Source organism: Myiozetetes cayanensis, unplaced genomic scaffold (assembly GCF_022539395.1).
Source record: "Myiozetetes cayanensis isolate MyiCay16 unplaced genomic scaffold, myiCay2020 scf16, whole genome shotgun sequence".
In the NCBI taxonomy this organism is placed as follows: Eukaryota; Metazoa; Chordata; class Aves; order Passeriformes; family Tyrannidae; genus Myiozetetes; species Myiozetetes cayanensis.
The window spans coordinates 17,423,974-17,444,208 of record NW_026087270.1 but is presented as its reverse complement, the minus strand read 5'-3'; the positions used below and the strand labels follow the sequence as shown (position 1 = coordinate 17,444,208).

The 20,235-nt window shown below is 59.6% G+C and overlaps 2 protein-coding genes across 2 annotated transcripts; both read left to right on the top strand.

Moving 5' to 3' along the window:
• The first annotated feature begins 433 nt into the window (after window positions 1-433).
• Window positions 434-13,862, top strand: FA2H (fatty acid 2-hydroxylase). The gene is made up of 7 exons (XM_050311572.1): window positions 434-856; window positions 7,958-8,053; window positions 9,850-9,992; window positions 10,098-10,204; window positions 11,452-11,624; window positions 12,112-12,364; window positions 13,023-13,862. Exons 1-7 carry the CDS (start codon window positions 434-436, stop codon window positions 13,100-13,102), a joined length of 1,275 nt encoding a protein of 424 aa, XP_050167529.1. The 3' UTR covers window positions 13,103-13,862.
• Window positions 13,863-15,509: 1,647 nt separating this feature from the next.
• MLKL (mixed lineage kinase domain like pseudokinase) lies at window positions 15,510-19,460 on the top strand. The gene is made up of 9 exons (XM_050311380.1): window positions 15,510-15,966; window positions 16,153-16,266; window positions 16,369-16,543; window positions 16,646-16,743; window positions 16,860-17,080; window positions 17,480-17,628; window positions 17,829-17,878; window positions 18,369-18,509; window positions 19,322-19,460. The coding sequence occupies exons 1-9, from the start codon at window positions 15,510-15,512 to the stop codon at window positions 19,372-19,374; spliced, it is 1,458 nt and encodes a 485-aa protein (XP_050167337.1). The 3' UTR covers window positions 19,375-19,460.
• The last annotated feature ends 775 nt before the right edge of the window (window positions 19,461-20,235 follow it).

Here is a 20,235-nt window from a genome sequence, read left to right as displayed (position 1 = left end):
TGAGCCAGGACTGGGGTTCCCCCTGCCTTGGCCACCGTGAACCTTGGAGGGGGGTTGATACCTCGGGAAGGGTGATAGCTCCAGGATGCCCTATGCCCCCCAGTTACCACCCCGGGATGCCCCTCAGCCCCATCTCCCCCCCAGGGGTGCCCATACTCCATTTCCACCTCTGGGACACCCCAGTGCCCCCCCCAACCCATCCAAGGTTGCCCAGACCCCCTATTCCCCCACCCTGAGCTTTCCCACGGGCCCCTGAGAGACAACACGTTCCTCTCTTCCCCCAAGCCCCCATCACCCACCCGCGGGTGCCCCCCACGGGATGCCGCATTCCCACCTCCCCGGCATTCCCAGCTCCCGGGACCGGGGCACCTGCGGCGGGGGAGGGCAGGGCTTCCCCACCCAAAGCCGCGTCCCGCCTCATCACCGCGGCCCAATGTGCTGCGGGGGGGCGCGGCCCGGGGGCGTGTCCGGCGGCGTATTCATGTATGCAGATGAGCAGGTGCGGGCAGAGCGTTGCGGGACGGGCCGGGACAGGACGGGACAGGACGGGCCGGGCAGCGGGACGGGCACCGGCGGCGGGGCCATGGCCACGGCCACGGCGGGGCCGCGGTCCTTCAGCGCCGCCGAGGTGCGGGCGCGCTGCGCGCAGGGCGCCTGCCTGGTCTCCTGCCACCGCCGCCTCTACGACCTGAGCGGCTTCGTGCGGCTGCACCCGGGCGGGGAGCAGCTCCTGCGGCGCCGGGCCGGCACCGACGTGAGCGCCGCGCTGGACGGGCCGCCCCACCGGCACTCGGCCAACGCCCGCCGCTGGCTGGAGCAGTACTACGTGGGGGAGATTGAGCCCGCAGACGAGCAGGTACCGCCCGCGGCGCGGGGGCTGCGGGCCGAGCAGCGACCGGGGCGGGCACGGGCTGGGGGGGTCCTGGGGACGGCACGTACGGGCTCTGTGGGGTGCCCAAGGTTCCGTGTCCGGGATGGACAGGGGTTATGGGGTGCCCCGTGTCCCGAACCGGGATGTGCAGGGTCTCTACAGGGTGCCCCACGTCCTGGGTCCAGCATGCAGACAGTGTCGATGGGGTGCCCCAGCTCCGTGCTCTGTGGGACATGAGCTGTGCAGGGTCTGTAGGGCACCCAAGGTCCAGGCTTCTCAGAGTCGGAGCTGTTCAAGAGGCTGTATAGAGTTTGGGGTGTACAGGGCACGGAGGTTTTGGGGTGTATGTGGTGTATAGGATGTATAGTGCATCCAGGTCCGAGTTTGAGCTGTATGGGACACGGTGTGTGTTGGGTCTGAGCAGCACAGAACCCTGAGGATCAGGCTCTGTGGGGTCTGGGGTGTACAAGGCAGGAAGAGTGAAGGGGACAGGGGATTTCTGAGGCTCCCAAGGTCCTGCATGGGTGGTGCCTGAGGTGTACGGGGTGCCAAGGTCCCAAGTGCATGGGACACACTGGCTCCCGGGAGGCCTGAGGTGCAGGGGACCCAAGGCACTCAGGAGCCCACGACAGACCGTGTGCCAAGTGCACAGAGCCTGGTACCTGCAGGGTCCCACTCCACGGCCACCCCTCCCTGCAGGGAGGTAGGGCCGATGGGTATCCTTGGGTGCCAGCATGGCATGGAAGGTTTGGGGTCTTTGGAGGGTTGCAGGAGACGGAGCTCAGTGTCAGTTTTAGCAGGACTGTGTGGCACGGGGTGGGCAGTGGGGCAGGACACCCCTCCTGACTGTCAGCACTCGACCAGGGTGCTGGGCACTGGGGCTTGCTGGTGGTGAGCAGCCAGTGGTGGGGAGAGGCCCAGCTGCCTCCCTAACCGCCTGGCGTGGGGCACGGGTGGCTGTGACACAGCTCTGTCCCCGCTGTGCCAGCCCCGTGCTGCCCAGGCAGAAGGGAGAGTGCCCCCGCTGCCAGGTGAACTTCCAGGAGGCAGCGTGGCACGGGGCACTACCCCGATTACTGCCCCTCACCAGCACGCCGCGGGCAGGATGCTGAGACAGCGGGGCCAGCCCAGCCCCTTGCCAGCCCAGTGGCCGCGTTCCCTCTCCCCATCCCGGCCGAGGTCGGTGACCGCTCGGTCCCCTCTGGCCGGTTGTTTGCGCTCTCAGGTTGTTCTCCCCGTGGCGCAGCCTCGGCCCCAACGCCACAGACGGGGCTTTGTTTCAGCCCAGAGCGCAATGCCTGCGCTTTCTCCAGATGGGTCCCGGCGACGGCACCTCCTCTGTTGGGACACTCGCTGAGCCGCCGCCTCCTGCAGGCGTGACGAGCCCAACGGGTTGGGGCGAAGGAAGGTACCGGACAAACAGGTTCTCCCCGCGCCAGAGGAACTGCCACCATCGCAGTGCAAACACGCGGCGTGATAGCACCGGGGCGCAGGGAGATCAGAGCACTGCCTGCTGCCGGATACACCACCCCGGGGTTGAGGGTCTCTACAGGGTGCCCCACGTCCTGGGTCCAGCATGCAGACAGTGTCGATGGGGTGCCCCAGCTCCGTGCTCTGTGGGACATGAGCTGTGCAGGGTCTGTAGGGCACCCAAGGTCCAGGCTTCTCAGAGTCGGAGCTGTTCAAGAGGCTGTATAGAGTTTGGGGTGTACAGGGCACGGAGGTTTTGGGGTGTATGTGGTGTATAGGATGTATAGTGCATCCAGGTCCGAGTTTGAGCTGTATGGGACACGGTGTGTGTTGGGTCTGAGCAGCACAGAACCCTGAGGATCAGGCTCTGTGGGGTCTGGGGTGTACAAGGCAGGAAGAGTGAAGGGGACAGGGGATTTCTGAGGCTCCCAAGGTCCTGCATGGGTGGTGCCTGAGGTGTACGGGGTGCCAAGGTCCCAAGTGCATGGGACACACTGGCTCCCGGGAGGCCTGAGGTGCAGGGGACCCCAAGGCACTCAGAGCCCACGACAGACCGTGTGCCAAGTGCACAGAGCCTGGTACCTGCAGGGTCCCACTCCACGGCCACACCCCTCCCTGCAGGGAGGTAGGGCCGATGGGTATCCTTGGGTGCCAGCATGGCATGGAAGGTTTGGGGTCTTTGGAGGGTTGCAGGAGACGGAGCTCAGTGTCAGTTTTAGCAGGACTGTGTGGCACGGGGTGGGCAGTGGGGCAGGACACCCTTCCTGACTGTCAGCACTCGACCAGGGTGCTGGGCACTGGGGCTTGCTGGTGGTGAGCAGCCAGTGGTGGGGAGAGGAGCCCAGCTGCCTCCCTGACCGCCTGGCGTGGGGCACGGGTGGCTGTGACACAGCTCTGTCCCCGCTGTGCCAGCCCCGTGCTGCCCAGGCAGAAGGGAGAGTGCCCCCGCTGCCAGGTGAACTTCCAGGAGGCAGCGTGGCACGGGGCACTACCCCCCGATTACTGCCCCTCACCAGCACGCCGCGGGCAGGATGCTGAGCAGCGGGGCCAGCCCAGCCCCCTTTGCCAGCCCAGCGGCCGCGTTCCCCTCTCCCCATCCCGGCGAGGTCGGTGACCGCTCGGTCCCTCTGGCCGGTTGTTTGCGCTCTCTGGTTGTTCTCCCCGTGGCGCAGCCTCGGCCCCAGCGCCACAGACGGGGCTTTGTTTCAGCCCCAGAGCGCAATGCCTGCGCTTTCTCCAGATGGGTCCCGGCGACGGCACCTCCTCTGTTGGGACACTCGCTGAGCCGCCGCCTCCCTGCAGGCGTGACGAGCCCAACGGGTTGGGGCGAAGGAAGGTACCGGACAAACGGGTTCTCCCCGCGCCGAGGGGAACTGCCACCATCGCAGTGCAAACACGCGGCGTGATAACACCGGGGCGCAGGGAGATCAGACACTGCCTGCTGCCGGATACACCACCCCGGGGTTGTCACACCGAGGGGAGGGTTTACAGCTGCCTGCTGCACGGTGGGGCTGGCCGGGCCGCGTCCGGCACGGAACTGATGTGTGAGCTGCTCTACCCGACTTGCCGCCCTCCAAAAATCCCCTGTGAGGGGGACTCGATGCCCTCAGTGGCACTTGGTTCATGCTCTGGCTGCTTTGGGGCACGTGTGCCCTGAACAGCTCTGCGCAGGAGGTGCTGCATCTCCACAGCTTTGCAGGTGCTTCTTCTCGCCTGTTGGAAGTCCCAGAGCTCCACCATCCCCATGCTGAGGGATGCAGGATGCTGCGGTCCCACAGGCATCCAGCATCCCCTCCCTGCTTTCCCCAGGGATTTCCAGGGTTTTGGAAAGGGGAGGGGGGAATGTGTTAATGCAAGAGAGGTAAAGAAGATAAGATCCAGCCTTCATCCTGCTGGCCTCTCCACACCCCTTTCTGTGGCTCTTGAGAGTCTGGCTGTCTCCTTCAGCCACAGGTCCCTCTTCTGCGTCACCCAGACCCATCTGGCTAAGGACAAATTAACCCCCAGATGTTTTATCTATGCAAGCAGGACATATAGGGGAGATCAAAGCGAGAAGCGATAATTACCCCAACTAGACAGAGGATTTTAACAGCCTCGCTAGAAGGAAACTGGATCATCTAATTACCCCTCCGATTTAAGCAATGAGAGGCTTCATCACAGCCTCTTTGGGGTGCATGACACGGCCGTGAGTCAGAGTAAATCCTCTATCCCTCTCGGAATTAGTGTCCTCCCCTTTCCCCTGCCCGCATCGCTGTGTGTCAGCCCTGGCTTTCCATCCCAGCCTGAGCGCGATTGAGTGTAGGCGGGACACCTGGGGTGCCTCTTTGGAGGTGATGTAAGAAGTGGCTTTTTATATTATTATTTTGATTAGAAGGAGTTAAATTCACCTCCTTTTAATAGTCCTGCTGCACCCAGTGTTTAATTGGCTGAGGCACAGCCCCGGGATGCTCTGCCAGCCGCTGCCCAGGGACCACGGCGCTGGTGGGATGGTGGGGACCTCACCTGGGCTCTCTGTGCCTCACAGGTGTCCTCATGCTATGTGCCTGTACCTGCAATGCCAACAGAGCTTGTCCCATGTGGACACCAGCAAATGGAGCTGAGGAGCGCAGAGAAGGTGCTGGGGGCTCTGGAGTGATGCAGATGCAGAGACGTGGCAGGGCTCCTGTGGGGTTTGACTCACTGGGCAAACGGGCACAGGTGGAAAAACAGGGTCCAGGTTTTTGGCAGAGCAGCTGTCTGCAGGCAGCATCGCCCTGCCTGGGCCAGGGGGAGGCTTCAGCTTCCCCTCCTGCATCCCAGGAACACCGAACACTGCAGCAGACCACCTGTCCCGTCTGTCTGTACCTGCTCACATCACAGCTGGATCTTGTCCTTCTTTCAATGCCCCAAGCCCTGGTGCAGGGCAGCACTGGGGTGACACAACCAGCACTCTCCCGCTGCTGCAGGGCCGGTGCTGAGCTCCCTGCCCGATCCATGCAGGGCAGCTGGATGCTCCCAGGCGGATGCTGGGTCACCCGGTCACTGGATCGTGCCGTGCTCTGGGTGTTTGGCCCCATTGCCACCAGCAGGAGAGTCGGCACCTTGCCGGGGCTGCCGCTCGCTCGGGCAGGCAGCTCTTCGTAGGCGTTAACTTTCCCTTCCTTACATCAGGCCTCTTGCGTGTCTTCCCTGGCAGGACCTGTTTTCCTGGGGACAACTCGGATGCATTTTCATCACCCACAGGTGACAGCAGAGCTCAGCTCTGGCAGAGCCCTTCAGTATCTTTCCAACCCACCTACTGTTTGCAGGAGGATGGGCAGAAGCCCAAGCGCTGGCCCAGAGATGGTGGGGCTTGATCCTTGTGGGGCCCCCTCACACCAGGGCAGGCAGGAGCACGCCACAGCTCTGGGGAGCCAGCTGGGACAGGCAGGAGCACGCCACAGCTCTGGGGAGCCAGCTGGGACAGGCAGGAGCATGCCACAGCTCTGGGGAGCCAGCCAGGGCATGCCGGCATGGTTTGCATCCTGGTTGCGCCACAGCTACCGGTCCTTTCATTGCCAGCCCCGGGGTGAGCAAGAGGAGAGCCTTCCTCCTGCTCCCCAGCTGAGGAGGAGGAGGAGGTGACTCAGGTGATGGGAGGGAGCTGCTGTAGCATGCAGGACAATGGCATGTCACTGGTGGCCCCCAATCCAGGCGCTGGTGTCGAGGTGGAATGTGAGCCCTCCATCCCTCTTCCTGACCTGGCAGGACAGGGAAACCTCCAGCCATGACATGGTGCTCAGGCATCCATGGGCTGGGGAACTGGAGGCGTGTGAACGTTTCGGAAAAGGGAGGAGAGGTGTTGGGTGTTGCGTCAGCGGGGCTTTCTTAAGCATCCTTCCTGCTGCTGGCTAGGTTGTGGTGCAAGCGTGGAGGTGGAGAGCACCAGCTCATTTCTCAGGGCATGGATAAGCTGAGCCGTTTCTCCTTAAAGCTGAAATTTTCTTAAAAGCACCTGCAGGGCAGAGGCAAACTGTAACTTCACCATGCTTGCCTGGATTTTAAGGCATCCCACCTGCCCCACACTTTTGGGATGTCTGGCTGAAGTGTGCAATGCTGAAAATAGCAGAGGGAACCCTTGCAGAGGGAGCTGTGGTGGTCCATGGCATCAGCTCTCATCAGCACTCTGCCTGCAGTAAAACTGATGCCAGCAGGATTCCAGCTTGGAAATATTGGCTGGAAATATCCCCTGTCCTTCCCTGCCTGCTGCCCCAGGAGAGGGACTGATTCAGAGCTGGGTAGTGCAGCTCCTGTACCAGCAGAATGAGGCTTGAAATCCAGCTAGCCTGGGAAATGGGGTGGGAGCACAGCCTGCAAGGAGTGCCTGCTGTTGGCAAACAGTGCCTGAGCCCTGCCTCGGTGTCACCAACACACACTAAGTCCTGACCACCCCAGAGAGGTGACACCGGTTCTACTGCTTCCTGTCCCCTCCTCCAGCTGCCAGGGTGGGTATTCCCATGCATATATGATGACATTGCATCCCTCTGGGAGCAGTGAGGAGAGTGCACACGGGGGAGTTGGGAGAAAACCCTTCCTCTCTGGAAGTCCTGTTGGGCATGGCCGTGCTGTGGCTGCCAGGCCACGCCGTACCCTGCTCCAGGTTAATGGGTAACTTAAGGTGACAAAGAGGGAGAAAAGGCATGTTTGGCACGTCCTGCACAGGGAGCTGGCGCTGCTGCCGGGGGGCACGGCTGGCTCGGGGTTTGCATGGGCACGCTGTGCCCTCACCAAGCCCCCCACCAGCAGCACGGCCGGCGCCGCGGCCGGCGTGGCCACGGGAGGGAGGCCGGTGCTGGCAGCCGGTGATGTGTTTGCTTCCAAGCACCAGACAAGTCAGGTTTCTCCTGTTTCTCAGCCAGCCCTGGCAGTGGGACCACAGATGGGTCTTCATCCTGCTGTCACTGCACCAGAGTGTCCCCTGTGCCTCCGTGTGCCCTTCCGAGCCAAACCAGCCCCCACTCCCCTCATTCCATAGCCCATGGCAAAGGCACCTGGCCCAGTGTCACCCCGTGAAGGGCATTTGCCTTTTTCCCTGGCATGAACTCCCTCCTTCTGTGTTTTGACCTGTGCCTGGAGTCAGGGTGGTGGCACCAGCTGTGCCACACTCCTGCTCTGGCAGCCCAGCTTCCTTGGAGACCAGAACACCGAGCTGGGCTTCTGCTGGAGAGCAGTGTGTGGGGAGGAGGGAGCACTAACCTGGCAATGCCCCTGGCTTTGCTGGCAGTGGGAAGGTGAGCACTGCCTGTTTGCACGGGGAAATGCTGGCCAGGGGGTTGCTGTGTTGCCACCCTGAAGCACCAGTGCCGTCCTGGCAGCTGACGGGGTGTTCCAAACTCCGGGCTGGGCAGAAGGTTTCCAAAAAGCCCCGAGCACGTGGTGCTTGGTGCACGGTCTGAAGGGCAGTGCACCTTGCTGGCTGCTGCTTCCCTCAGGAACCTGCTCTGCAGGAACTGAATGACTTAAATTCATCAGATTTTTCCCCATATTTATTTAGCAGGCTGGCATGAGCTCTCTCTGCCTGTGCCCCTGGGTGCCATCACTGTCCCAAACCATGTCTGCCACTGATGCTTCACCACAGGGTTTTCCTTCTCTTTTCAGAGCCCCTGTGAAACAGTGGATGAGAAGGTGGTGGATGCTGCGGCTCAGACCCCAGAGCAGACAGATCTTTGCTACAAAACAGTGGATGTGGAGAAGGTAAGAGCCCTGGGGTTCCTCTGGCTGTTTCTCAGAGTGCTCCCAGGAAATGCCAGCTCTCCTCTTCCCTGCACGAGCGCTGGCTTTCTGCTGACCTCTGAGATGGGAGGGATGGCAGGAGGGAGCTGAGTTGATCCAACTGCTTCTGCCCTTTCTCCTGGTGCAGATGGCATTGCTCATGCTTTATTGCACAGGTGTGGCCACACTGGGAGGCTCCCATTGCAGCAACAGAGGAGAGATGGCTTTCTCTGACAGCAGCTGTGCCTTTCCAGTGGGATACGTAGCCAAGCCACACCTTGCTTGCTTTACTTCCTTTTTTTTTCTTGCTTTATTTATTTTTTTTTGCTTTATTTATTTTTTTTCTTGCTTTATTTATTTTATTTTTTTCCCCTTGCTTAAGCACTGGTAATGAGCACTAAGGGATTCCCCAGCCTGGGCAGGGTGATCCCCATGTGCACAGGGTGCTCCCTGACCTGCCAGCTCCTCTCTGAGCGTGCCACAGCAGTGGGGATTTGTCCCCCAGGTGCCTTTGGCTGTCCCTGCCCTCCACGGCACCATCTGGCCACTGTGCCTTGCATGGTCCCAGCTTGTCAGTGAGTGTGCTTTTATCTTGCAGAAGGGTTTTTTTGAGCAGGAGAACATCTTCCATCCCCCCATAATAATATTTTATCACTGATTGCCTTTAAAACTGAACGTGCCATTCCCAAGTGACCTTTCTGCTCTAACTTTTCCCTGACCTCCCCAAGGGAAGTGGCTCCATCCCCGTCCCGTGCACCAGCTGGGCTTGTTTCCCCTGCTGGGCGATTGTGTCCTTCCCTTCCCGAGGCAGAGCTCCCGGAATGCTCACAGCCACCTCGCTGCTCGCCCTGAAATGCCCTGACCTGAGCCATCCCCTCCAGCAGGGCACAGATTGCTGTGCCAGGGCTGTGCAGCACAGACGGCCGGAGCTGCCAGGTCGGGCGAGCGTGGTTTCAGTCCCGGGGCAGGGGTGGGACCAGGACTCCACCTTATCTGGCCAGGCCCAGCAGACGCGTCGGGGGATGCTGAGTGGTGGCAGAGGCGGTGCTGCTGGTGCCATCTCCCTGTTCTCATCCCCTGCTATGATGTGGGCACCCCAAAGCAGTGGCAGAGGCGGTGCTGCCAGTGCCATCTCCCTGTTCTCATCCCCTGCTATGATGTGGGCACACACGGGTTCCTTCTTGCTCGTGCAGAGCCCTGAGCGTGGCCTTGCACAGCAGCAGCACTGGGGTCTGTATTCCCGTCTTGTATCCCTGCTCCCTATCCCTTTCCACTTGGCTCCTCACTGCTGGAGTGCCCAAACAGTCACAGCTACCTCCCCGTGCCTCCTCTCCACAAGGAGCAAAGTCCTTGGCAGTGCCATTGGGGTGGGATCCACGTGCCACCGGTGGTGCTCTGCTGGGAGGTATCGCTGCTCGCTATCTAATCTTGGCAGCTCGAGAGGCAAAGAGCCTCAGTTATCAGGGCCTGGTGCTGAGCCAGGCCTGGGTAAGCCACCTTCACCTTGAACCGCTGGCAGGTGCCTGGTGGCACGGGGTGAGCTCAGCCCTGCACTCCTGGGTACGTGGGGCTGATGTGTGTCTGGCTCCTTGTCTGCCCCACGCTGCTGCTCGTGGGCAGCTCAGGGCACCTTGGAATGAGAAGCAACTGCTCGTGGGGCATGGAAAGGAGTTTGCAGCCCAATATCCTGCAGCTGAGGCTCAGCTTTGTGCCTGATACACCTGGGATGGCGTGTGGGTCCCACTGTGGGTACCAGTAACCACTGTCTACTCCCTCAGGACCTGGTAGACTGGCAGAAGCCCCTGCTGTGGCAGGTGGGCTACTTAGGGGAGAAGTATGATGAGTGGGTGCACCAGCCCGTGGATCGGCCCATCCGCCTCTTCCACTCGGACGTCCTTGAGTTCCTCTCCAAGACAGCATGGTGAGCTCCTGGGGTCTGCACCTGCCCCGTCCGGTGCTTCCACAGGGAGGGAATGACTGTCCAGGCCATGGGATGCTCCCTCTAACATCTCCCTCGACCCCGCAGGTATGTGGTGTTCATGGTATGGACGCCCGTGGTGCTCTATCTCAGCTGGGTCAGCTACACCTCCCTCGCTCAGGGCAACACCCGGCTCTTCTCCTCCTTCACCACAGGTACGAGCAGCGACAAAGCCCTCGGGCCTCACTTACTGCCCCCACTCTGGGTGAGGGGCAGGACAGCCCTGGGTGGGGGGAGGCCTCTGCATCCCTTCCTTGTCCCCTCTCCGTGCATGCTCACCTCAAGCTGCATGCGAGAGCAGCGGGTGAGCACCTGACCCTGCAGCACCGGCACGACCCCTGCATGACGCCTTCAGCTCACCCAGCTCCATCCCCTCCTCTTGCCCCCAGGACAGAGCCTGCTGACCGGGGCTGCAGCCTGCTCTCTCCTGCCTCCCTTCCCTCCATCCCCAAAGCGGAGCCGGCCGGCTCTGGGGTTTGTTCCAGCCCTGCCGCCCACCCGGGCGGTGCCTGAATGCCGGCGTGGCGGGGAACAAACCCGGCTCTCAGCGCCGCCGGCGCCGCACAGTGCGGGGCTTGTTTGCCCCAAGCGCCTGCCCTTGAATCTCCCACTGTCTGCTCCCCCGGGAATAACAAGCGTGGCCGGGGCAGGCTGTCTTCTTTGTTGTATTTTTTTTTTTTTGCTGGATTCCCTTTTTTTTTTCCTTTTTTTTTTTTTTTTTTTGCAAGGTGCCACCCAGTGCCAGCTGTGCCCGGCTTAGGGGGGAGAAAATTGCCTGCTGCGCTGGCACCCCCCTGCTCCTTGGTGCCCAGCACCTTGCTGGCATTCAGGTTTTGGGTTTTTTACTAAAAATAAGCAGGTTTGGGGAAGAATCTTAATTTTGCTAGAGAGGACACAGGGCTGGCAGCCAACCGTGAAAGAAGGAGGTGGCTGAAAAATGCTCTGCGGGGGAAACTGCCCAACAAACCTATTCTTTTTGCCCAAAAAAAAAAAGAAACCCCAACACCAACAACACTGTTTTACTGTCACAAGTGCTGTCTGTGCAGATGAGGTCCCTCCTGCCTTGTTCTGGTGGGCGAAGCAGCCTTGTAAGGTTGGGGCAGTCCCTGGAGTGCATGTCCAAGCCCTCGCTGGCATCTGGGATGCAGGAGACCCCCTCACTGGCTCCTTGTGGTAGTGAGAAGCCAACTGGTTCTGTAAATTAGTGGGAATCAGGGGAAAATGTGGTTTTGGAGCAGTGCTTGGGCAGGCAGCTCCCTGAGGGGGCTCAGGGCAGGAGGTGGATGAGAGGTGGGAGGGAGGGAGAGCTGAGCATCACCTGGACACCAGTGGGAGGCTGGTGATGGATAAGAGCACCCGCACGTCGCCTGCCCTGCTGACCGCTGCATGTCTCATTGTGTAGAGTACTCCATCCCTGTCCACAAATACTACTTCCCCTTCATCTTCCTCCTGGGGATGATCCTGTGGTCCCTGCTAGAGTACCTCATCCATCGCTTTGTCTTCCACATGAAGCCACCCGCTAGTAACTACTATCTCATCACCTTGCATTTCCTGCTGCATGGGCAGCATCACAAGGTGAGTCGCGGCTCCCGCCCCCGCTGGCGCCCGCTGGGCTGTGGGAATGGTGGCCTTTGCTCTGGTGGAGCCTGTTTCTGCGTGGCCTTTGCCCAGGCAGAGCCTGTTTGTGCCTGATTGCTGTGACTGGTGGCATCCAAGCGGGGCCCTTACCCAACACCCGCGAGGGCTGCAAGACAGGCTTGGAGGAGCTGGAGTTAAATCTGCAAGCTCCAGCTGGGCAAAGGGGAACACCAAAAAAACCATGGCTCCCTCTAGCTTTGCTGGAGGAAATGTCCCTGTGGAGCTTGGGGACCTGCCAGTTAAAGCCACCGCCCGCCCGGCCATCTGGGCGTGCATGGGGGGGCTCGCCGGGTACGTCACTGGGGAGGGTTTTTGGTGTTGGCTTCTCCCAGATGGGCTTCCCCGATGCTTGGCAGGATGTTCTGAGGGAGGGAGGGAGGGTGAGCCAGGAGCTGCCTGTCCCACCGTCCCTCTCCGCTTCCAGTCTCCCTTCGACAGCTCCCGCCTGGTCTTCCCTCCGGTGCCGGCCTCGCTGGTGATCGGCTTCTTCTACGGCGTCCTGCGGCTCCTGCTGCCCGAGGTGCTGGGGCTCTCGGTGTTCGTCGGGGGGCTCTGCGGCTACGTCATCTACGACATGATGCACTATTACCTCCACTACGGCTCGCCCAAAAAAGGCACCTACCTGTACGGCCTGAAGGCTTACCACGTCAAGCACCACTTTGAGCACCAAAAATCAGGTAGTGCCCTGTGCCCCCACACCGTGCAGGGCCAAGGGCTGTCCACGCCCGGTCCACCTGCACCTGTGCGAGTAACGCTCCAAAATGTTTGGTGTTTGGGATTGGGAAAGTCAAGCACCGCACTGCTGGGGAAGCGGCGTGTGAGGGGCTGCAGCCCGTGGGGCACATTTCTCGAGGCTGAGGATGGGGAGCCAGAGCGGCACAGGGGGAAGGCAGCAGCATCTCACCAGTGGGTATTAATGCCACTGGGGATGCCAGGGTGGAGGCCAAGCCCCCATGGAGCTGGGATGTGGGTGTCTGTTCCGGCCTGGGGCAGCATCTGTTCCTGCCAGGAGGCACTGGAGGGCAGGGTGAGGCCCTGGGCTTCCCCAGACCCGCCCCAAACCTTCCCCAGCCTGGCACTTGCTCAACGTGCCCTTTGCCCGGTTTCCTAGGAGAAAACGCCCCATCCAGATAAGCTATCATCCCCGGGCCTGGTGGCATGGCCCAGCCAGCTCCTGCCCCCCCTGCTCTTCCTCCTCGCCCTCACCCTGCCTTCCTCCCTCCTCAAAGCACAGACACTCCTCCCTCACCACTTAACACAGAGCCCCGGCAACGCCCCGGCAACACCCCGGCCGTGGTGGTGCCATGGGCTGAGCGCTCTCTCCCCTGCCCACAGGCTTTGGCATCAGCACACGCTTCTGGGATTACCCCTTCCGGACACTCATCCCTGAGGAGACCTTCAAGAAAGAGGACTGACAGCCCCGAGCCCGTGCCTGGCTCTGTCCCCGCTGGGCTGGGGCCGTGTCCCTGCCCGGCCCTCGGCGAGGGAGGGACACATCCCACAGCGGTGGCTCCACCCTGGACCATCGTCCCAGAGGGCTGGGCTGTGGTCCAGCTGTGGCACGGCCAAGGGGATGGGGGACTGAGGATCTGAAGAGGAGGAGGTTCTGGGACTCCCTGGGGGGCTCCTGCCCCTCCCTTGCCTCCCTCCCGCTCCAGGCCATGGATGCACAGGCAGATCTGCTGCCTGAGAGATGAAGTGCCTGGTGCTGCCCTCCGTCCTCTGCCCTGGCCCCTGAAGCTCCTGTTCCTCCCAGGGTGCTCTCTCTCTCTCTCTCCAGGACTGCAGTTAATCCCATCCCCTAACTCGTGCCAAGGGGATTCCGTATCCTGGGTCCTTCTCCTGGCCCGATCTCAGCACAGGGTTTTCTTGGCCTGCAGCCCTTTTGGGGCAACCTGCAGGTCTGGACTGTGCCTTTTTCTAACCAGTGCACCCATATCTCTCTGCCAGATTTATCAAGTTCATGGTTTTCATAGACATTGGCTACTTGAAACTCAAACTCCAATGAGCAGAATTACTACGAGATGCCTTTTTTTTTTTCTTTTTGCTGATCCTGTGATTTTATTTTTTATTATTTTTTTCCCTAATGTTTACTGCAGATATTTAAAGGTTTGGAATAAATTTATATGTAAAACTTAGACACTACAATTGTAAATAAACTGTATATTTTGAAAAATAAAGCCTTCTAAAAGAGTCTGACAAATACATCCCCTGGGGCTACTCCTGTGTTCTCCCACCCTTGGTGCATCCCTTTCCAGGTGCTGACGGCCCTCGGTGCCACTTTTCTGGGTTCCTCTCATCAACCAGTGAGGGAGGAGCTTTATGGGGAGCATCAGCAGCAAACTCCTGTGACCCCAGGCTCGGGTAAGCAGAAGCTGGCTGAAGTTGCCGCTCACTTCTCTGAAATTGGGCAAGAGTGCTTCCTAAAATCAGCCTGGCCCCCTGTGACGAAGCCACCTGCAAAACTTCCTGTGCTCCCAGCAGAGGTGAAGCGCTGTTTCCAGCACTGGTGCCCACAGCCCACTTCCTTTGGGGTGAAGGGAGCAGAAGGTCCCAAAGGACCAGCACCCCTCGTTTGGGATGGGTGTGCTCCAGAGGGTGCCACTGCAGGTGAGGGAGGCTCAGCAGGACACAGAGCCCCTGCTGTGGGTGTTACAGTGCACTGGGCAGGCCTTCTCACAGCTGACAGCACAGCAGAGGGGTCAGGGTGCTCAAAATAGCAGCAAGCATCGATCCAGGGGGCACAGCCTCCCCGCCCTTCTTCTGAACGTGCTTCCTGTGGGCAATTCCTTCTTCCACCAGGCAAAACCCCGCACAGGGGCCTCCATCCGCTGGGGATATCCCAGGCAGCTTTCTGGGAGCAGGGGGCTGTCCCGGCGTGGGAAGCCGCAGGGGCTTGCACAACGTCCCTTCCGCTGCGTGGCACCGGTGGCGGGGAGAGCACCCTATAAAATCCTTCTCCTCCTGCTGTGCCTCTCCAGTCTGTGGGGGCAGCCAAGGCAGAGAGCAGCGGAGCAGGACCAGGTAACAGCTCGTTTCTTCCTTGGGGATGGGGCTGGAAAGAGGACGGGAGAGTCCTGCCGGTACAGTCTGGCACCCCTCTCAGCACCAGTGGTAGGGGTGGCTGCTGATAATTTCCCTGCAACAGGGGTGGTTTTCTGTCCCTGCTGCCTGGATGTGGGCTGGGGAGCAGGGATGGTCCCTGCAGGGATGCTGAGAGCATAGAAGGAGTTTGATTTAAAATCGTAAGTGGGAAATACAGGGCTAGGGGGAGAAAAAATGGAGAAGCTGGGGATGCTGGGTGCAAGCTTTTATTAGATGGGTGACAACAGAGAGACACGTTGGGTAGAAAGGAAAATGGATCTTTATGGTCAAAGATGGCTCTGTGGGCAGGATCCCAGGGTGATGCAGGGCTGGAGTCAGGAGTGCTGCCCAGGGAATTCTCCTTGGGTCAGTGCTGACCTCACTCCCTGGGGTGTAAGCTCTCTGGGATGGCTCACACTAAATTAATGTACATAAATCAAGCTAAAATCTGCTACTGCAGGGAGAGATGTGCCCCTGCTGCTGGTACTGGTGTTGCTGTGTGTGCCTGCTCTGGTCTGTACGGGCAGCCGTGGTGCCAGGCAAAGCAGAGGCAGCAAAGCTGGAGGAGGTGTAAGGGTCTCTGGGGGGCCTCGAGGGTGGTGTCCCATATCAGGGCTGTTCCATAGGGTGGAAGGTGTGGAAGAGTTGCATCCAGCTAATCTCGGAGCAGCACCTGAGCTCACCTCCAGCACACGCTCCCAGCCCACGTCCCCAGCGGCCAAGCCCTTTGCTGCCGGCATGGACATCGTGGAGAGGGTCCTCTCCGTGGCCCAGGCCATCCATGCCCAATTCGAGCAGGTGAAGTGCTGTAAGCACCAGTGCCAGCGCCTCGTGGAGCGCATCCAGATCCTGCTGGAGCCCGTGAGGGTCCTCAGGGCTCAGCCACGACACCACATCTCCCACCACGAAGAGGAACTGCTGAAGAAACTGCTCCGGGTCCTGGGGGAAGCTGAGAAACTGGTGATGAAATACAGCCAGACCAGCTGGATCCAGAAGTTCCTGCGAGCCCGCAGCACTGGTGAGGAGTTCGTCTGGGTGAACGAGAGCCTGGAGGACATTGCCCAGGGGCTCTCGCTGCTGCTGCAGGCGGAGCAGAAGCAGGCTTTCCTCGAAGCTTTCCAGGCAAAGACGTGTCGCAGGCAGGATGCCGAGGACCTGAGGGATGACAGGGCTTTCTTGGACCAGGTGATTGCAAGTAAGTGTGCATTTAGCAAGCCCTCTTTCCCCGAGACCCGTGGTTGGCACCTCTCCCCAGCTGCTGCCCAGCTTTGGCTTGATTGCCATGGCCACGGAGAGCCAGAGGGACATTTAAACCATGAGAAAAACTAACCACATCAGCCCTGCTTGTTCATCCAGTGGCTCAACCTATTTCTTTCCCCAGGTACTGAGGAACCTGAAGAGGTGGCCGAGGAGATCTGCCTTGGCAGGCAGTGGATGGAGAGCAAGGTGGACTGGATGCAAAGCGAGCTGAACAAAATCGTGCGCGAGATGGAGCGTAAGTGGTGTCGCGCTTCCTGCACCCTGTGCTCTGTGTCCTTCCCCCTCAAAACCCCCCCTAACGAGTCCCTCGTTCCCTCCCGGCACGCAATGGGAGCAGGTTTGAAGAAGGTCAACGTTGGTAAAAGGGAAGACATCACTGAGATCAGGCGGGACCAGCTCACCATCTGCAGGCACCTGCAGGACACCGAGAGCTACGACCTCTACGAGGGCGAGTACCTCAAGTACCCTGTTGCCATCAAAACCTTCAAGAGGCCACTGACCACTGACCCAGCGTGAGTTGTCCTGGGTGGGAGCGAGGGTGCCACGGGGGAGGGTGGCACAGCACCGTGTCCTGCCTGGTCCCAGGGATCTCACCATGCTGTCCTTGTCCACAGGAAGGTGAGAGACATCTTCGAGAAGGAGATTCAGACCCTGAAGAAGTTTGAGTCTCCAAACATCCTGCGCATGTACGGGATCTGCATTGAGGAGAACGGTAGGGGTGTCACACTGACGTCACCTGCTTCCTCCCCTGCCTGTGCCCCGGGGCAGACAGTTTGCTGTGGTCCCCTCCCAGGAGGTGACATGAGGCAGGATGCTTTTGCCTTGCAGATGGGAGCCCCTGCTTCTCCATCGTCATGGAGTACTGTAAGCACGGGACGCTGCGGGATGTGCTGAACACACACCAGCATCTTTCCTGGGACATCCGCATTCGGATGGCCCTGGGAGCCGCCAGAGGCCTTTACAGGCTGCACCAGACGGGGGAGAAATCCCGACTCCACGGCTGCATCTGCAGCAGCAAGTTCCTGGTGGCTGGGGATTACTGTGTGAAGGTAAGCAACGCACTTGGGGAAGGTTTTAGGAGTTTTGAATGGTTTTGTGGATGTCTCCCTCCACCAACACTGAAGGGAACTATGAGGGTCCAGAATAAAACCTGGGGTAGAGCCAGCTCCCCTATCACCTTAGGCACTTAAACCTCCCTGTCTCAGTCTTATCATCAGCAAAGTGACTGTTCCTGAGCCATCCACACTAGGGATGAGCTGAAGCTGGAGCAATTCACCTGCTTCCACCTCTGGTTTCACTTGCAGACAGAGACACGTGCCGGGCAGCACACGTGGCTGCGTGCCAGCCTTCACTGCCCGGGGCATCTCGCTCTGTTTGCTCCATCTCCCCAGCTGTGCCACAGGGGTCTGCCTACCACTTCTCCCTTTCTCTCTCATTCTCTCAATCAGCTGTCAGGATTTGAGCTGTGTGAAACGGAATCATCCATCAAGAGGAAAGCCAAGAAGAACTGGAAACAAGTCTCCATGCTGGCTTACGTCGCTCCTGAGAACATGAAAGACATCAACTACCCCTACAAGAGGCCCTGTGAAATATACAGGTGTGTCTGCCCCTCCCTGCAGGGGGGCCTGTGAGCAGCCAGGTGTCAGGCAGAGAAGCTGCTGAGCTCTGGAAGGAGGTCAGGTTTAATTGGACACATAAACCCTTGCTTCCTGTTGGCAAAGCCCAATAATCCTGCCCATCAGAAGGGAGGAACACAAGGTAGAACGAACACTGACACTCTTGCTTGTCTCCTTCCAGCTTCGGGATCGTGCTGGCAGAGATTGCAACCTCCAAAATCCCATTTGAAGGTGAGACAGAAGGATCTGGTTCCCTGCACAAAAGCCACGTAGCACAGTGAATTCCTGTCTGGCACTGGAGGCTCCCTGTCCCTTCCCTGAGCATCCCACAGTGTGCCAGTCCAAGTGGCAGTGGCTGGTGTGCCTGGCTCTGCACAGCAGCTCCATAGCTCCTCCTGGAACTCTGATATAAGTAAAGGAAAGCTTACAGTAAAGCAACAGGCTTAAACCACAAACATGCAAATAATTTTTGTTTCTATTTGATGTTCCTGTGCGTTTAAGCATAAACTCATCTCCCCGCTCCACTGGAGCCCAACATTATCGTGACAAATACTGTGGGGTTCGTTGCAGATGGAGTTTGGGTCTCTTCCCTGCTGGCTTCTCTGAGCCACAGGCTGCAGGAAGGCTCTTGGCATGGCCTTGCACTGGGTTTCCTCCCCAGCACCCTCCTGTGGCAGCAGAGCTCCATCCTGACACTGCTGTTTGCACACTGTTGTTTCAGGCTGCACTCCTGAGGAGATCGTGGAGAAAATCTGCAGCCACCAGTACTGGGACCCTGTTGGGGAGGATTGCCCTGCAGACCTGCGGAGAGTCATCAGCCAGTGCCGGGCCTTGGACCCTTCCCAGCGCCCTTCTGCCGAGGGTAAATGTCCTGGGCATCTGCTCCACAGGCCCTTGTTTCCCTCAATCTGCTACTTCTGCAGGCAATTTGCCCTTGTTTCCCATATGGATTTGTCTGGCTTTGTATTTTGGGATCCACCCCTGACCTGTCCTCTTAGGCTAACAAATCCCCCAACACCAGACCTTGTATCTTGACAATTTACCCATGCCATGACAATATTTACTAGGCTGCTCATTTGGCATCACATAAGAGTAGCTTTTCCTCTCAGACAAGCACCAAACTGGGAGCAGGGCTGTCTGGCTTAGTCCCCTCTCAGGTCCTGCAGAACCCATCAGCTGGAGGAGCAGCCACAAAACTGTGCAGGAACATCCATGCCTTGGGCTTTGAGCAATAAATTGCAGTCTTGGGAATTGCTCCATGACAGGGAAGATTTCACTGCCTCTGAAGTTGGTCTGGGTCCGATCAGATGAATAACTGGTGTCCATCAGAAGATTTAACAGCAATCAGCATGAGGATACAGCATGTCTTTATTACTCTAACCTGACCCTAATCCAACACCCAGCCATGCTGTGCGGTGCTGAGCTGGAAGGACAGCTTCTTGCAGTGTTCCCAAGAGTTTTTCCGTATGCTCAGCTGCTTCTGTCCGGGCTGTACTCCCTGTGTGTGCCCCCTGTCCCCTGCTAATGGCACCCACTGGTGCTGGCCTGGGGAGAGCGTCACTGTCCCGGCTGTTATCATTGACAGAACACTGCCCGCTCACCTCTTAAAAAGAGAACCCAAACAGCCAACAGCAAACACTCTGTTTTGATTAACGCCACCCCTGTGTTTTGCAGAGATTGTGGACTCGCTGGCTGAGCTGGAGAAAAGCAGGAACCAAGGAAGTTGACTGCAGAGAGCAGGGCTGGGTGAGCACGGGCAGCGAGCCCGGGGTGCTGCTCCCCCCCCTCTGCCCTCACACAGACTGATGGTTCGATACACGAGTGTTTGTGTCTCTGTGCGACCTTCCCCTCGCCGAAGGGCCACACCTGGGGGTCACCCCAGAGGCACGCGGGGGGCTCGGGCGCCCTGACGAGGCTGTGTCCCCAGGGGACTCGAGGAGGCCAGCAGGAAGCCTGGGACACCACAGGGATGGGACACGACATGTCTTACAAGGACAGGCTGAGGGAGCCGGGCCTGTTACCCCAAGAGACGGCTGAGGGGGAGCTCAGCAATGTCTGTCGGCAGCTGAAGGGAGGGTGCCAGAGGATGGACCAGGCCCTGCTCTGGGGGTGCTCAGGAATAGGACAAGAGGAAACAGGCAGAAACCGATGCCCAGGAAGTTCCACCTGACTATGTGGAAGAACTTCTTTACTGAGGGGGTGACCACACACCGGGGCAGATCACCCGGAGAGGGTGAGGAGTCTCCCTCACTGGACATATTGCAGAAGCATCTGGACGCACTCCTGTGCCGTGCGCTCTGGGACGGCCCTGCGTGAGCATGGAGCTTGGACCAGATGACCCGCTCTGTGATTCTCCCCGGCCCGATGCTGCGACCCCCGAGTGTTCCCCGCTCCCCCCAAGGTCCCCCGGTGGGCGCTCCGGTCGCCATGGCAACGCCCCCCCCCGCCCCTCTCCCCCTTTTGAACGAGCTCTCGTTCCCGCTCTTTTCGCCCCGCGGAGGCTCCGCCAATGAAAACTCACTCCGCGGTCCTTGCACCGCCCTCTATGACCTCGCTGCCCAATCAGCCGGACCCTCCCTCGGCTGCTC

Bases quoted from the DNA above. Each gene is read 5' to 3' on its own strand.
- MLKL (XM_050311380.1), top strand. From the start codon at position 15,510: ATGGACATCGTGGAGAGGGTCCTCTCCGTGGCCCAGGCCATCCATGCC. The intron at 16,267-16,368 runs GTAAGTGGTGTC...CAATGGGAGCAG, and splicing joins AATCGTGCGCGAGATGGAGC to GTTTGAAGAAGGTCAACGTT. The intron at 17,879-18,368 runs GTGAGACAGAAG...CTGTTGTTTCAG, and splicing joins CTCCAAAATCCCATTTGAAG to GCTGCACTCCTGAGGAGATC.
- FA2H (XM_050311572.1), top strand. From the start codon at position 434: ATGTGCTGCGGGGGGGCGCGGCCCGGGGGCGTGTCCGGCGGCGTATTC. The intron at 8,054-9,849 runs GTAAGAGCCCTG...CTACTCCCTCAG, and splicing joins AAACAGTGGATGTGGAGAAG to GACCTGGTAGACTGGCAGAA. The intron at 12,365-13,022 runs GTAGTGCCCTGT...CCCTGCCCACAG, and splicing joins CTTTGAGCACCAAAAATCAG to GCTTTGGCATCAGCACACGC.